At 26.9% G+C, this 17,113-nt stretch overlaps 3 protein-coding genes across 5 annotated transcripts; 2 read left to right on the forward strand and 1 right to left on the reverse strand.

Annotated features, from left to right (window-relative positions):
- Positions 1-1,311: 1,311 nt before the first annotated feature.
- On the reverse strand, positions 1,312-8,247 carry LOC126835583 (probable very-long-chain enoyl-CoA reductase art-1). Of its 3 annotated transcripts, none has more exons than XM_050568258.1 (8): positions 8,003-8,247; positions 7,854-7,887; positions 5,833-5,877; positions 3,110-3,248; positions 2,867-3,038; positions 2,003-2,219; positions 1,735-1,927; positions 1,312-1,665 (listed from the first exon to the last, which is right to left on the reverse strand). In XM_050568258.1, the coding sequence occupies exons 2-8, from the start codon at positions 7,857-7,859 to the stop codon at positions 1,538-1,540; spliced, it is 900 nt and encodes a 299-aa protein (XP_050424215.1). In that variant the 5' UTR covers positions 7,860-7,887; positions 8,003-8,247; the 3' UTR covers positions 1,312-1,537. The 3 variants fall into 3 exon arrangements, with proteins under 3 accessions (XP_050424215.1, XP_050424216.1, XP_050424214.1); XM_050568259.1 differs by lacking the exon at positions 8,003-8,247 and adding an exon at positions 7,955-7,973; XM_050568257.1 differs by lacking the exon at positions 8,003-8,247 and having other exon boundaries at positions 7,854-7,996.
- Positions 8,248-8,519: 272 nt separating this feature from the next.
- On the forward strand, positions 8,520-9,626 carry LOC126835584 (WASH complex subunit 3). Its single transcript, XM_050568260.1, has 3 exons — positions 8,520-8,741; positions 8,816-8,980; positions 9,046-9,626. Exons 1-3 carry the CDS (start codon positions 8,727-8,729, stop codon positions 9,373-9,375), a joined length of 510 nt encoding a protein of 169 aa, XP_050424217.1. The 5' UTR covers positions 8,520-8,726; the 3' UTR covers positions 9,376-9,626.
- A 1,091-nt stretch (positions 9,627-10,717) lies between these two features.
- LOC126836116 (transportin-3) lies at positions 10,718-16,431 on the forward strand. Its single transcript, XM_050569205.1, has 17 exons — positions 10,718-10,999; positions 11,059-11,262; positions 11,566-11,946; positions 12,051-12,214; positions 12,278-12,428; positions 12,750-12,896; positions 12,980-13,191; positions 13,251-13,396; positions 14,188-14,379; positions 14,442-14,542; positions 14,661-14,801; positions 14,875-15,015; positions 15,136-15,368; positions 15,432-15,588; positions 15,677-15,844; positions 15,919-16,031; positions 16,126-16,431. The coding sequence occupies exons 1-17, from the start codon at positions 10,880-10,882 to the stop codon at positions 16,184-16,186; spliced, it is 2,832 nt and encodes a 943-aa protein (XP_050425162.1). The 5' UTR covers positions 10,718-10,879; the 3' UTR covers positions 16,187-16,431.
- The last annotated feature ends 682 nt before the right edge of the window (positions 16,432-17,113 follow it).

Genomic DNA, 17,113 nt, shown 5'->3' on the forward strand with positions numbered 1-17,113 from the left:
AACATATTCAGAATCCGTTAAAATTAAAAGACACTATGAACGTAAGTACAAATTTGCACTTCAAAGTTTAAGGGTTTATTACGAAATACGTCAGGTACCATTGAAATTATAAACAGATTGAACATCAATAAGTTTATTAAATTTAAATTCATCAATGTGTTAAGAAATGCAATAACATGTATAGAATTTATGTGTTATATAACTTGTTTAGAAAATACACACACTGAAACAGGAGAAAACTAACATAAATTATTGTGGTTTTTTAGGTATTATTTCAGAAATATGCCAGAGACAGTTCATTTGAATCGTCTTCAGATGATATGGTTGATGCAAAATTAGAGTTTTACAGACAAAGACAGTCTTTAGAACGTTCGGTTGATTGTCTTAAAAATCGTCTTGACATATTTACCAAAAAACATCATGATTCACACCATGAATTGATTAAACAAAATACATTACTTTTAAATGAAATTAACAAGTTAAGACAAGAAATTGCAACAAAAAAATAAGTTGATTAAAAAAAAAAAAAAAGAATGAACACAAAATGTATAGAACATGTATATAGTATATATATACAAATATAAATATTTATCAAATTATTTTCAGAAGAAGTGGTAGTAAAAATAAGAAAAAATTAATGTAATTTTTGTTTTAAAATGCAAATTATGACATTTTTAATAATAAGTCTTACCAACCTCTATTTAAATTTCCTCAAAATTGTATTACACATACAACATATAATATACCTATATAATATATTAGTTATGTTTTTAAAGGTAAATTTTTTTAGATATTTTTATCATTTATCTTATGTGAAAAGTTGCAAAAAGAATGAATACCCATTATCAGCCAAAACCAACCATTAATAAACATTATAAATTGATTATTGTCATTAGTGGGACATACAACCATCTGATCTGGAATGATTTTTGTCTTACTGTGCACACTGTCATATTCAATTTTGAAAATACAACGTAAAAAAAGTTGGCAATTAAAAAAAAACAAAATTTGATTTTTAATGTTAAATAAATTCGTTTTATCAAAAAAAATGTATGATATTGTCTCCAAAATCTTGTCTTCTTTCGTTTTAGGTATTTTTAATTTAAAATCATCATGGAGCTAGTAAAAGGCATTCTGCGTAGATAAGTTTTAACCCTGGAAAATTGGGTGTATCCTCTTAAGTGCTGATTTTTTTATTTATACAGGTAATAGGTTATTTTTATAAATTATTGTAATACTTTACTATTGTTCACATTAACTTTGTCAATTGTTGAGCGATAATTTAAAAATTATAAAAAAATAAAACATAAATAATATTTAACCTGTGATTTATTAGGGATTTAAATGAATGCAAAATTTGTAGAACATATTTTGTCCCTTACATATGTTACTTCTACAATAATACAATTTTCACAGGTGCATACGTTTAGTATATATTAAATACTAACCAAAATACAAAAAAAGTCACCCACCATCAGTTCTACAAGTAGTACAAATATTCAGTACAAATAAAAATTACAACAATAAAAGAAAGAATTTAAAGCAAAAATGGAATAATTGATTTCCTATTTTTCGGGTAGTCAGGAAATTCTTTCTTATAATTTCTGTGTTTTCCAAGAGCCCAAAGAGCCATTTGATAAAATCCAGCAAATGTAAATAGAGCCGCTGAAAAATGTTAAAATATACATTGATATTATTCTATTAAAATCATAATAAAAACTTAGATATATTTACCTGGGAATGTACATGTCATGATGGTAAATCCAATCCAACTACCAACTTCATAAGTATAATTCGGACAGGATACAAAGTTAAAGAGGAGTGTAAATGGATTTACAGTCGGCATGGGAATTCGTCTCACTTTTGTGCCGGGTGGCCGAAGATTTCTTAAGGCAATATGAATACTCAAATTACCCAATTCACAAAACTATAACAAAATATTATGAATTAGTTAGTTTATAAACTATAAAAGTTTATTTGGAAATGAAAATCAATTACTTACAATGAAAGTTCCAAGACCAACATAGTATTGAAAAGTACACGGTGGGGTATATAAAGGATGATTTACAAAATATGAAACGAATGCAGTAAATCCCCAATAGTAAGAACAATTTTTGAAAAGATTACCTATTGGCATCGTAGCATGTGAGAAACGATGTACAAATACAGTTTCAAACACACGTTTAGCATAATGAAATGACCAACAATATGCTGCAACACTAAATGAAAAAAAAAAAAACTTTAATAATGCTTCGGAAACAATATGAAATAAAATACGTTTTTGCATAATATGTATTTGCAATATGAAAATGGGGTTCACTAGTTGAAGTAAATAATTTACCTGACCCAAAACAACCCATAACTTTAAAATCATTCCTGTAAATTGTAGCACATTTTTGTGTTAACTTTGATCGGGTCGTGATGGCAAAAACAAGAATAAAATAATAGTTCAAGTTTGTTAACTAGCTCTATATCGATAAAAATAAATTTTATTTTAACCTTTATGATTATGGGGAATGCCAGTTACAAACATCAAAATAAAATATCTTATAAGCCAGTGATAACAGTTTTTCAACATCAATTATCATTATTATTTCTTGGATCAACTAAATAACGAAAAAAAGTTGCAAAATAAACACTTTTTATAGTTTTGAAGATATAAAATAAACCGGCAAATTATCTCTTAAAGGTATACAAATTTGGGTCAGAAAGAGTTAATACATGTTTATTGGCAAACACTCATTAATAGTTTTTCTGTTTAGAGAGGGTGGTGTTTATTTTGGAATCTTTTCCTAATGTATATAAATCATTGAAAAAATATAAATGTTAATTAATTTTTAATTTAATAAATGGCAAATAAACTTACTTGGCGACTTGAGACATTTGCTGACTAGCAGCAGTACCGTATATTAGACTTGGCCTAATGTAAAATAATAGATACACAAATAATGGCCCAGCATATTCTGCCATAAAAACAGTAGACCAACCAATTTGAGGGCCCAAATCCTTAACATAAAGTTTAGAGCCATTTGTCAAACCTAAAAAATAACCAATAATATAAATAATATTTTATAACAAGGAATACTTAGTAAAATTATACAATACTTACCTAAATCTTTTACTCTATCAGTTTCTTTAAGGCTTTTCCCTTTAACTTCAAGTCGAAGTGACTGCCTTTCTGGGTATAAAGATGGTTTAACTTTACTAATGCTTTTTTTGATGTCGCTAACTTGAGAAGCATCTGTAACCTACAACACAAAACATAGAGGAATAATTTGTATTAGCAATAAAATAATGAAAATCAAAATAGATTAAAGTCAATATAGTAGGATAAGTAGGGGCAATAGGTATAATGAGGTTGGGGTGGTCATAGGTTTACTACTATCTATACTTGTTTGCTATAATCATATTTCTAGAGCAATTGTAGCCAGTTCAGGCACTTTATTTCAACAAATAAAATAGTAAGTAATTTATTATAGATCTTGAGGATATATAAAAGGGAGATGATCAATGACTTCCTACAGTAAAATCAACAAGACAAGTACATATATTTATGTATTTTATATAATATAATATGTGTATATATCGCACAAATATTTTTCTAAATTCCTTTTTAGAAAAAATACAAAATATTTTTTTATTTAAACATACATTGTAGGTATAAAAAAAAATATATTATGAAAAAACTGTCATTTTCTGATATAAAAAAGAGCTACGCAGTTGATAAGAAAAGTTTCACAAGTCGTACTTTACTAAAGTTATAGATGCCTATATACTACTAATCCTAATCCTTATTAAAAAATGTCTTGTAAATTAGAATTACAACTATTTAGTCATTTTATAGCAGCATCACCTCAATGTAGTTTAAAAAATTAATCTTTGTTTCAAGAAATTTATTTTCAGTTAACTACTGTGGATATTGGTTGACAATTTGGACTGAAAAAGGATTCAATAGACAAGACAGATGTTTTTTTTAGTGTTCTCTTATTTAATGTGTAGTTAAACACGTTAGTACTCATGAGCTCTTAGTTTTTTTTAGACAAAACATAATATTTTTTGTCTATCTGTACATGGTTTACTAGAGAATAAGTAGATATGAATTTTTTTAAAAAAGTCATATTTCAGCCAATCCAATTTTAAATGTTACATTATAAAAACTCACAACTTACAAGTGGCTACACTGAATAAATTAAAACATTTAGTCAAGGGCATAGAACTAGTTTTACATTTGAATAATACATTAATACTACACAGTACATGAATAAATCATTTGAACTATTTTTGTTTTTTACTTTATTAATTTATATACACTATGCTCTAGACCAGCGGTTCCCAAACTGTGAGGCGCGTCTCCCTTGGGAGGCGCAAGGTAAATATTGATATTTTTAGATCAACAATAATTTCAAAAGGTAACGTACTAGTACGAGTATTTGTAATTTATTTATTCATGGCTGGCAGGATTATTTTTTTATTTTTAGGGATGTGTGAATCAAAAAAGTTTGGGAACTGCTGCTCTATACTATAAAAACTTAACAATTCAATTTAAATAAACCATTAAGTCGTATAAATTAAAATAAAAGGTGTACAACAATTGGGTAGCTATACACATACATTTGAAATAAGTGTTATTTATGTCTATATTCTGTTCAACAAGAAAATTCACGAAAAATCAGCTCCACCGAAAACAAAATTTATTACTCTCATATGCACCAGCGCAGATAGAGTATACTCTCAATAATGTTTATTTGATACAGGTTATAAATACTAAACAAATGTATTTTATAAAATAATTAATTGTAAAAATGGAAGAAAATATTATAAATTTAATAATCTTGTAACAAAGTAGCAAGTAATTAATGGTTTCTAACTTGTCTAAGCTTTTTTTAGTACTGTATACTTTAAAATTAAGGACCCTATTAATTAAACAATAATATTTAGATATCTTACGCTATATCGGTAATTATGGTTACATATAATCTACTGGTTCACCTTTATATGAACTTCTATTTTCCAAGGTCAAAGTTAAATTTATATTTATATATTATCACAACATATTATAGATAGGTAAGTTATCAATTATTTTGTACACACAATTTATTCGTTTCGAGTTCAATAAATATAACTGCAATGGATTCATATTCTTTAATGTATATATTAAAATTAATTATCACAATTTTTTTAAGACCTAGTAGATGTAGTTTAAAGTCCAATGTAAGCAAAACTTCTAACGCTTATTTTTTAAAATCATATCAATATGTTATAGATTATTATGGAAGTCTAAAGAATTATAATTCATAAATAATAATTAAAACAAAATAGTTTTTCTAATTAATTATTTATAAAAGGACATGTATTTGGAGGTCAAACTTTAATTATTTTTTCTTTTAAAATTTCCATTTAAGAGACAAACACAACAATAATACATTGAAAACAGCTTATGTAGGCTATTTCTGTCTCCTGTTAATAAGACAACCAGGCGTAATTCCCTATCCAGGACAAATCACCCTTCAAGGACAGAAATGGCGACTCATTTTTACTTTAAACAATAATACATAATTTTTTTTGTATAGATGGATTCATTAACAGTAAACAGGGCTACCTGTGACCGAATTTTGAACCGGTGACAGTGCACTCACAGTGATTTACACTGTTGCTTTACTCACTCACTTTTCCCAATACAATAAAATCAGATTAATATAATTTTTACAGTTAAGTACATTAAGCAGAAAACGACTTTAAATTAAAAGATTATAATAAGATAAGAAAATGTAAATTTCATCAAATCTTAAAATAAAGTTAATACAATTAGTTTTAAGCAGAAAGAAAACTTACTTTTATTTTTCCAATGTTTTTTTCACTAGTAGTTAAGATTTCAAGCTGAAAAAATAATAAATTCAAAATTATACATTAGTCTTAACATTTTAATTATTTTTAACCAATTATATTAGTTAAAGTAGTTTATTAGTGGTAATATTAATTGGAGATAATAACAAATGAGTAAATTGTCAAACAAAAACTATATTCAACAGAAGAAATACATTTTTTATAGTTTTATCTTGTTATTAGAGCCATTTTCCATTACTCATAGAAGAACTGAAAATTAAACTAAAACTTTAATTACTAAAAGCTAATATAATAAAAATAATGTAGATAAATTGTTAGTTGTATATTTTTATTAATTTACTTTATTTATTGTTAATAATTATTCTATGAGAAATGTTAAATTAAATAATCCTTATAGTATTTTACTATTTACTATCTTTAAATTAGCAGTAGCAATGCAATAGTTTTAACTAAAAAACATATCATTTAACATAAGAAAGTTTTTGCATTATAAAAACTACGTATAGTACCAGTTAGTGGATATTGCTAATGTTATTTTAATACATACGCTAATATTAGAGAAATAACAACAGCTTTATCTGCTAACAGATATTGTACATAGCTGTTGTATGTTATGCTAAGGCTCTTTAATCATCATATCGCTTCTCCGGTGGAGCAATGGTATAAGTGCAAATTTTTGACATTTTGACTTAAGTAGGATAACATTTCATTTTATCGAGTAAAACCATGGTATAAGTGTAATACCTATTATTGACAGCTAGAGAGCAGTTTTGTCGTTTACCATCGTGTACGGTTACCATTACACTAAATTTTTAAATCACATTTTCTGAAGAACAGTTAAATTTGCACTTACACCATTGTTCCATCGGAAAAGCGATATATCTTAACGTCTTGAAGGCCCACACAACGTTGCTATCATTAGATTATTTCTTGACTAATTTGCTATTTATTTATTTATTCGTATAGAATATTTTGCTAAAAGAGTCAGGTTGTTAGTATGTCACCTTTATACATAACAATTTCTCTACCGACAAGTAGAGTGCTTGTGACCAAGTATTAAACCGGTGATGGAGAGCACCAAACATGCTAACGCCTTACTAAATAGGTGTATAACATATATATATGTATACATATACATAATGTTCTTAGCAATTAACATTCTTTCTATAATAGTTATTTTTTTCAGGGTATTTGTCAGCATTTATTAAATTTTTCATGACACAGCATTATTTATTGAACGTCATTTATTTATAATTGTCATTCTTAAACAATTAATATGATTAGTTAACAAAAATAAATATTGATATCTACAATATAAATTCATTGATTTGTATATTTACACCCAAATTAATAGGTTTAACCTATTGGTAAAAAGCAATTTTTCTTAAGTTATAAGATTTTAAATTAAAAAAATATTAACTTAGCAATTTTCTATTTCAATACTAGGTATAATTGTCATAATGATATATAATTAGTTACTTAAGAATCAAAAACATATTGTAAATAGCTACAATGATATATTTTTATTATAATTTATGTTCAAGACAATCAAGACAAGTATTAAGTCTATACTGCTCATATTGTTTTAAACAGGTAGTGTGGTAGTATTTATTAATGGTTTAACAAGAAATATTGGTTTGGCCAATTAAATGTATGTATGTTTAGTTGTTAAATACCTATATACTGGGTCAGAGTTGTCAAGTAGGAATTACTTCATGGCCAACATGTCAAATTACTATTAATATTTTAACTTACAAGACGCTTCTGCCTTCTAAAAAATTATATACTTATATATTTCTAGTAACAAGTTATATAAATAAAAATAAACTAAATATTTATTGGTTACAACTTTAAACATTTAGTTTCCATAATTTAAAACGATTTATTTTAGGTGGTTTGTAAATTGTAAGCAGACAAACTGAAGCGTTTTCTTATAAGCCACAAATTAGAAAAATAAATGTTTCTTAAGTTATAAAAATAGTAATAAAACTAAACGATTTGATCCTTACCTCCATTGTTGAATAAAATATGAAGTCCAAACGACTAGAAAGAGAAATAATATAAACTGAATACAAATTATAGAAACACTTGCCGCACCACAGACACGCACATACTAAGTAGGTATACTTGGTACTACAACCAAAATTGTCGAACTCACGAAATCAGTTGAAATATTGTGGTGAAGGACGTCCAGGCGATACACCGGTGCAGTCAAAATTATCATTTATCAAACCAGTTGACTGTGAACTCGTTTCATAGAGTACAGCTGTATGACTCGTTTTTAAGCTCAAGGTATACAGCAGCAACCATACAAATTAGTAACTACAGATTCCAAAATAAACTATTGCATGGCGCAAAGTACAAATTACCATGTTTATTGTTTAATACGATTGCACTGTGCTCATACTGCATACATTTAAGCCTTAACCGTGATCTTGGCATAGTAATTTGTCGATAAGTGTTTCCTTTTTACAGTGCAGCCACACTAGATAAAAACCATTTGCATTGCTATTCTAGGTCTGTTAAACGCATGGATAATAAACGAATGGATAAGTCATGTCCACGGTTGTAGATCGGAGGCGGCCATTTTGTGTACCGTATTGATTTGTCCATGATTTTGAGTTCAGTGATTAGAAGCATAGACAAGTATACTGATTAGAAGTATAACTCAACCCACCTTGTCCCTTGATTAGACAGTTTTAAGTTTCTATTTGCATATTACTTATTAGTTATTATTCAATAACTTATGTTCAAAAAACGTTTTAGGTATGTTTTATTTAAATAAGCTGATAAAGTTTTTTTTATCTTTTATAGAAGTTTCATGTTTTTGAGTATTATTAATACTGACATAAAGAAGATATTAAGTAGTATAGGAAAAAAAAATGGATCTAAAAAATGTAAGTTTCATTGTAAACATTTTGTCATTATCAATACTTAAACTATAATTTGCTAGTTTATTATGTGAATATAGGCTCCTCCTATGGAAGAACGCCAACTAGTTACTTATATAAACCATTTTATTACATCCACTGTGACATTTTTAAATAACTTTATGGTTCACTGTGATGGCAAATTAATTGAAACAGAACAACGGTTACAAAAAGTGACAGCATCACTTTGTATTTTAGAAACAAAAGTAAGCCGTTAATAATATAGAAATTATCTTTGGTAATAAGTTAATTATTAGTTCTTTAATTTTAGCTGAATTCTGTTCCGGAACTAAATCTAAAAGAAAAACAACAATGTTTGACGAATAAAACTATAAATACCCAGATTGAAAATAATCAAGCTACATCTGAGGTTAAAGAAAATTCAACAAAGAATTCAAATGAACAAAAATTAGATACACAAGTAGTTACTGAGACTGTTGAGAGACAAGATTCTACTATTGAGGTAGAAGGTTCTGAAACACACAATTTTAGTGCTGATCCAAGCATATTAAAATATCGCAAAATGCTACAAGTTGGAGTACCAAGAGGTGCTGTTGAATTAAAAATGACACATAGTGGATTGGATCCAAAACTATTATAATACTAATTATTATTGTTAGTTATTAATTATTTATTATATATTTATAAAAAAATTTAAATGTTTATCTTTGTAATTAGGGCTCCTTATAACTAGTTTTTATATTTATTTGTATTTAAAATAAGTGTTGCAGACATCTATATATTGTTTATTTTTATTATCTGTTTATAAAAGGATGTACTAATGTATTCTTTTGATTGCAATTTGTACAATTGTTAAGATTGTGTGTTTCATAAAGGCATGTAATCATAAATATAAAAGCCATGATGTAAATATTACTGTTGTGTAAGTATATATTACTAATGACGTCAGACGTGTTCAATTTAGGGTTTTATTTAATAACCCTGCATAGAATAATTTCCACATTTGGTTGAATAGATACATTTTTGCAAAAGACTGCCCCCATGGGTCATGATTAATAAAATGAGTATAAATATTAATGCTCAAAGTTGATTCTATAGAATATAAAGATAATTAAAAACTTTTTTTTTTTTTTTAATTTGCTAACAAAAATAATTAATAATAGTAAATTATAGAATGCAGTTTTGATAAATTTATGTTGAACAGATTTGTTTGCACAAAATAAATAATTTAATATAAGGTTTTGTATTGCATGTGACAAATAAAAATTGTAATTCAATTATTAAAAGATACCAGCTATATACATAAATACTAAACCACGAAGGCAATATTTATATTTTTAACTGAAGAGAGATAAAAGGAGTTCAGCATTTGTAAACTCATAAATTATCAATTAAACTAATGGGATGTCATACATATTTGTAAGTAAAATATAATTAAATTGGGAATTTCGAAAAGGGCTTATATCGGAAAATTAAAATTTTTCAGGAAACTCAAAAAACTGATTTTCCTTTACATGTCCTTTTATTTTTATGAATTTTATATATAGTTTTTTTCATCACAATAGAAAACAGATTTGGGCCCTTTTCGCTCATAAAATATCGGTCTATATGTGTAAATGAAAAAAACGCGAAAAAATCAATTTTGATCAAAACTTGAAATGGGTCCTTTTCGAAATTTACAATTCAATTTGTCTCCAAGTAATTCATAATACTCATTTAAACAATAATCATAATAGATAAATCAAAAAGTTTCTAGCAATAAAAATTCTAAAATCAAAATACTCAAATTATCCGTTACCGTATATCGAGATCGAGATTCGGGTAAACCGAGGTCCGGGAGCAGTCGGCAGTATCTACTAATGAGAGTTGGTGCCAAGTACCAACCTACGGACTAAAATAAACATTTTAAATGAGAGTATTTTGTTTCGATAGATGCACAAAACTGATGTTATCTTATCACATTTCCAGGTCGCACTGAAAATACCGTAACTGATATGGCCGTTTAAGCAACGCATCTAATAGATCATCAAACAATATTGTTATGCTGCAGAATATGTTTCCTGTTTAGGTAAACTTTTCAATATTAAGTAAATTTTCCTCAGTAGTATGTAAGTATAATAACTAAGTTCTAAAACCTACCAAAAATGGATGTCTCTCCGTCAATAGAAACCGTGTATGAAGCTATTTATGCTCTATATAGCCAAAATAGCAATCCTAATGAAAAACAACAAGCTTCTAATTGGTTAAATGAAATGCAGAAATCGGTAAGTAGTGCAACTTTTATACTAATTTATGTATCTAATATTTGTTTTATTTATATAAGGTTTTTGCATGGAAGATAGCTGACGAATTACTAGCAAGGAAGGTTGATAAAAATTCATGTTACTTAGCAGCACAAACAATGCGCTCAAAACTTCAAAATTCATTTCACGAATTACCTCTAAATTCACATGCATCATTACGAGATGCTCTTCTTGATCATCTATCAAAACTCGATGATTCAACAGATTGCGTGATTGCAACCCAAGTAAATGTTATCATTAACTAATAACATTTTTTTTAGTTTGTTACTGGTTATAGTAGGAATAATAATAAAATAGAATATAGTCTCAATAACTTTTAAAAATTACTTTAATTTAAATTAAAAATCTTCTAAATAGTCTCAACATATTTTTAATTTATTGCTGTTAAATTAATTTTTTTCTTAACAATTTTAATAATTTTACAATGTATGTTTATATACAAAGTATTTCTTGACCTTTTGGATTTTTTGATAATTATGAAATATCAATAATATAACTAGTAAACATTTGTGTTATTTTTTTTTTAGTTGTGTATCGCATTAGCTCATTTAGCCCTGCAAATGGGTTCATGGAAAAACGCAGCTGTTGATATTGCATCACGATACAATTCATTAAAAACATGTTTTATTCTCGAATTGTTGACTGTGTTGCCTGAAGAGGTTAATTCTCGGACACTACGTTTGGGAGCTAATCGTCGTTCAGAAATTTATACAGAATTCAGTGAAAACTTGCCTTCTGTTAATCAGCTCTTAGAGTTATGTTTGGTATCTGAGCCTAATAATGAACGCGTTAAAATTAGAGCTTACAAATGTTTTGCATCTTGGTTAAATATTAGAAGTGTATCATTGTCACAAGTCTGGCACAGCAGTGTATTATCAAATGCTTTCAATGTGTTATGCTGTTGTGATGTAATTATTATCAAATAGATAATTTATTTTAAATAATTACATATATATATATATATATTACACACACACACACACTACTAATAAAATCATTTCAATGATTCTAGGGTTCTAACATGATCCAAGAAGCAGCTGCTGATTCAGTGATTGCATTTTTACAAACTTTAGATGATAATAATAATCAAGATGAAATACAAGCTGAAATTTTAAATTCAGTTGGTAGATTAGAGCAAGCCTACATGATGTCTGTTACTAATGAAGATTTGGATAGGTAATTAAATGTATAGTTTAATAGTTATAACATGTACGACATGATGTTTTTCATTTGTTGTAGAACCATTAACTACTGTAGAATATTTACGGAATTAGCTGAATCATTAGTTACGACAATGATAAATAAAAGCCTTGGAGCTGGTTGTCAGCCACATTTTTCAATCAAAGCATTGGATTTAGTAATTTTATGTGCAAATCATCATGACTACGAGGTGAGTATTATAGATTTTTGTCTAAAAAAAAAAACCGTTCTAAAATATTCTATTACTTATATGTTTACCTGTAAACTTTTTAAGTGCTTTATATAGGAGACACATGGCCAAAAAATTAGTAATTTAAATTTATTTTCTATGGTATAATCATTAAGCTTATAATTTAAACTTGTGTTATTCAAAGTTAATTTAAAATTGTTTAGTTTTTATTGTGTTATCTTTCACAAGTAGAATTAGGTATTACCCATCTAATTCTCTTTTTATTTTTCATTAATTAATTAATTAATATCACAAATTACAAATAAGATTAATTTTTTTCAGGTCCTATTAATAACTTTCAACCTATGGTTTCGATTATCTGAAGAATTGTACAAGATTCACAATGATAACTTAACTGAATTATTTAAACCTTATTTTGAACAATTAATAAGTGCATTGTATAAACATTGTATGATAGACACTGATCATGTAAGAAAATTAATGAAACTAAAGCTTTTTTTTATAAATCTTATAATTCTTATAATAAAACTGTTATGTTGATTATATTTTAGGAAGGTCTGTTGGACGAAGGTGTGGAAGAATTTGCAGATTTTAGAATGAAATGTTCTGATTTAATCAAAGATGTGGTTTTCATAGTAAGTTCATCAGCTGTCTTCCAACAAATGTATATGCTACTGCAAACAGCATCAACATCTAATGTGACGTGGGACCAAATGGAAGCTGCACTTTTTATTATGCAGGCTATTGCTAGAAATATATTACCGTAATTATTAAACAAATTATTCAATATCTTGCTATCAGTAAATTTTAAAATTTTAATAGGGATGAAAATGAAGTGGTGCCGAAAGTAGTCGAGGCTATACTTAGTATGCCAGAAACTGTCCATATAAATATGAGGTACACATCAGTAATGCTTTTAGGAGAACTTTGTGAATGGATTTCACATGAAAGTCATTCTGAATCATTAGGTAATTTTTATTTTTGAGGTTATTCTATGAATGTAATGAAATTATTGTTTTTAATTTAAAAAGTAAAGTACTTTAAACAATTTTAATTTTTTATATTTACCATCTTGCTTCTTTTCCTTATATCAGTTTTAATATAGTTTTTTGTTTACTATTTTGAATATAGTTTTTTGTTTACTATTTGAATGTATTAAGATTAATATAATATTTATGTAAATTAAGGGCATCATAGTGCATTCAAGCACATTGTACAGGCATTTTTTCAATAAAACTTAACATTAAGCTAAAAGTTTCAATAATATGTATTATATAGAAAAGAGGGATATATTAGATATATATTTTTATATTTTCTTTTTTTTAAAACTTTTTTAACGCATGTAGGCTCTAGTTTTGTACAAAAACATGGTATATTATATATTATGTTTCTGCTTCCAACAATCTAAGGTTCCCTTTTCTAGATTTCAATTCTGAAAAAAATGTTGAATTCTTTATCATCTCTTCTGTGGTTTGACTAATCGACTACTTTTTCTTGTTATTTGTTTTCATTGTAAAATAGTTTTTGTAAAAAAATGTTTAAAACTATTTTAAAATATTGGAAAATAATAACAGCTTATAGTTTATATGTCCAAACTACAGCAGAGATGATGAGGAATTCCAAACTTTTTCATAATTGAAATCAGATATAAATATAATAAATGGATCTTTACGCCTAATTTTACCACCAATTTTTAGGGTCGCAAGGACTCTTAAGGTAAATTATATTTTAACAAACTTTATTGATTTATTATGTTTAGAGCCAATATTAAATTATCTACAGTATTGTCTACGGCAGCAAAATCTTGCTGCCATAACTGCAAAATCTTTACATAGTATATGCACTACTTGTCGTCATCATATGGTTAAGCATCTTAGTGGCCTTATTGAAATTTTAAAAGTAGTTGATATGTTAAATTTGCCTAACGATGTGGCAATTGGGCTGTTAAAAGGTAATATCCAATTATATATTATATTGTATTCAAATAATATTTATGGTTGTAATTTTAAAAAGGTGTTGCTGTTATTGTTGCTGAAGTACCTGAAGAGCATGTTTACAAAGCAATAAAAGAAATTTGTTGGAGACAATTAAATCCATTGCTAGCTTTAGTAGAAGTATGTTGTACTTAACAAAATGCTAATTTTATTTTTTAAATAATTTTATTTTCAAATCAATTTTATATAAGTTATCAAATGGTTTAATTAATATAATATTTATTTTCATTCACAATAGTCGACAACTGAAAAATCTATTCCTGAAACAAACACTCCATCAGATCCTATTTATTGGCTTGATAGACTTTCAGCTGTTTTAAGGCATTTAGTGGCGAAGACACATTCTGAAAAAGATCCATGTGTAGTTGCTGTTGTTGAAGTATGTATTGTGTAATACTTTGTCATTCTTATACTAGTTACTTGGTAATATTTAATAATATAATTTTCATTAGATGTGGCCTTCTATGTCAAAAATATGCAATAGATATAAAACCGACTCTCGAATAACGGAACACTTTTGTCGCTGTCTAAGATTTATGGTCAGATTGGTGAGTCGTTCGACAGTTGCACTCCTAGCACCCATCGCTCAACAAGTATGTAGATCCTAACTAAATGACCATTTTAGCATATAATTATTATTAAATAAAAAATTAATTAACATTTAATTATGACAATATGAAAGTATTAAAAAATTTAACATAATTTTTTTTTAGATGGCCTATTTGTATAAAGAAAATCATCATAGTTGTTATTTATACATTGGATCAATTTTAGTGGATGAATATGGTTCAAAATTTGATAATACGCTAGTAATGACACAGTGTCATTCAGTTTTGTTGGAAATGATTGATGCATTCATTGAACCAGCATTCCGATTATTTAGTGAAAAAGATGGTCTGCGAAATTATCCTGATACTGTAGATGATTTTTTTCGATTGGCGTGCAGGTTAATACTCAAATAAATAATATTAATTTTACATAATGTAAAGTTTTATTTAAATTTGTTTAGGTTCATTCAAAAGCTTCCTATGCCTTTTCTTCAGTCGCCCGTACTGGAAAGTGTGATTAGATGTAGTATAATGGCAGTGTCATTAGATCATAAAGAAGCTAATGCTTCTGTAATGAAATTCCTATTAGATTTGCTAGTTAGTGGCAAATCCAAAAAAGTAATCTATATTTTAAAATATTAATTTAAAATGAACAGGTCTATAAATTTATAACTATCTTTCATGCATTTATATTTTATTCATATAGGACAGTTCAAACTATGAAGAACGTAAACAATATGTTACTACAATTGTCAATACAATTGGCGAACAATTAGTGGATAATTTAATTCAAGCCAGTGTATTCTCACTTCAGACTTATATGCTACCAGATGTAATAGATGTTGTTATAGAGCTTATGGCTTATGATAAAGACGTAAGAAGTTATTGTTATTTTTAACAGTATATACTTAATAAATAATAATATTATGATAATTATAAATTTATTAGCTAACATTGCGATGGTTGAATGGTGCGGTAGAAAAATTACCTAAGCAAAACTCTGCTGGCCTTGTTACTGCTACTAACGAACAGTGTGTGCAATTTTTAAGCTCATTTCATAAGTAAGCAGCAATATAATCAATTATTAGTTGTTATAGATAGGTTCAATTATATATTAATAATTAAAAATATAAATAATGACATTATTTTTTTTAGTTATGAAAATGAAGGAGAGCTGTGTCGGTCATTGCGTGAATTTTCTCGATATTTTCGGTAGTGTTAACATTGTAATTTTGGTATTAATAAGCACTTTTTTTGACTTATCAGTTTGAAACATTTTAGTTTTTACTCTACTTTATTGTGCTTTAAGTTTCGAATGAAATTTAAAATTTAACCGTTGATGTTTGACCACTTTTAATGCAGTATAGGAAGTATACTAATAGTAATTACTAATTATCAACCTATAGCTGTTGATAAATACATGGCACCTGTTAAATATTTTGTAACATAAGTTGTTTAAAAAAAAAAAAAAAATGTTTTTTCCCTTAGTAACAATATAAATATTTTTGTATTATCTGTTTTTTTTTTTTTTTTTTACAAAATAAACAATTCGTTATTTGGTCAATGAGTATTGGTAAAAAAAAAAAAATGATAACTACGAACGTGTGTTGTAGAGTTAGGTTTATAACCCTCCATCAGGCGCACTTAAATTAAGTGTGACTTGGGTAAACCTTTCATGGCAGTCACATAACTATATGAATCGCTTCATGCAAAAAGGCCCTTGATCCTTAACTTTAAACTTTTGAATATGTGATATAAATATATTTAATATGATATTTCATAATATTTAAGATGCTTACAATGGGTTCTAGTAATTGGACTAAAGCTGTTTTAACATGAATCAATGCGTCTAAGTAAAGTGATAACGAATCTGTAATAATCACATTTTTAATAAAATGTTGACTTAGGCCCTTTTTATATGAAGCGATTCATATAATCATATGATAAAAATTTACCCCGTGCGCTGTACTTAAGGTTAAATAAATAAGAAAATGGACTTATGATTTCGATCAAGCTACTTATTACTTTTATTTGTTATTCTATTATAATGATCAATTTGCTTGATATAGCCTTTCAATAATAAAGGAATTGTATAAATTTATTAAAATCATTGGCTTTTCGTAATGAAGATCAAAATGAAAAT

The sequence above is a fragment of the Adelges cooleyi genome, unplaced genomic scaffold (genome assembly GCF_023614345.1).
Source record: "Adelges cooleyi isolate 19-005CV unplaced genomic scaffold, UGA_ACOO_1.1 ACOO_flye_CR_arks_rails_tigmint_CR_PRNA_23, whole genome shotgun sequence".
NCBI lineage: Eukaryota > Metazoa > Arthropoda > Insecta > Hemiptera > Adelgidae > Adelges > Adelges cooleyi.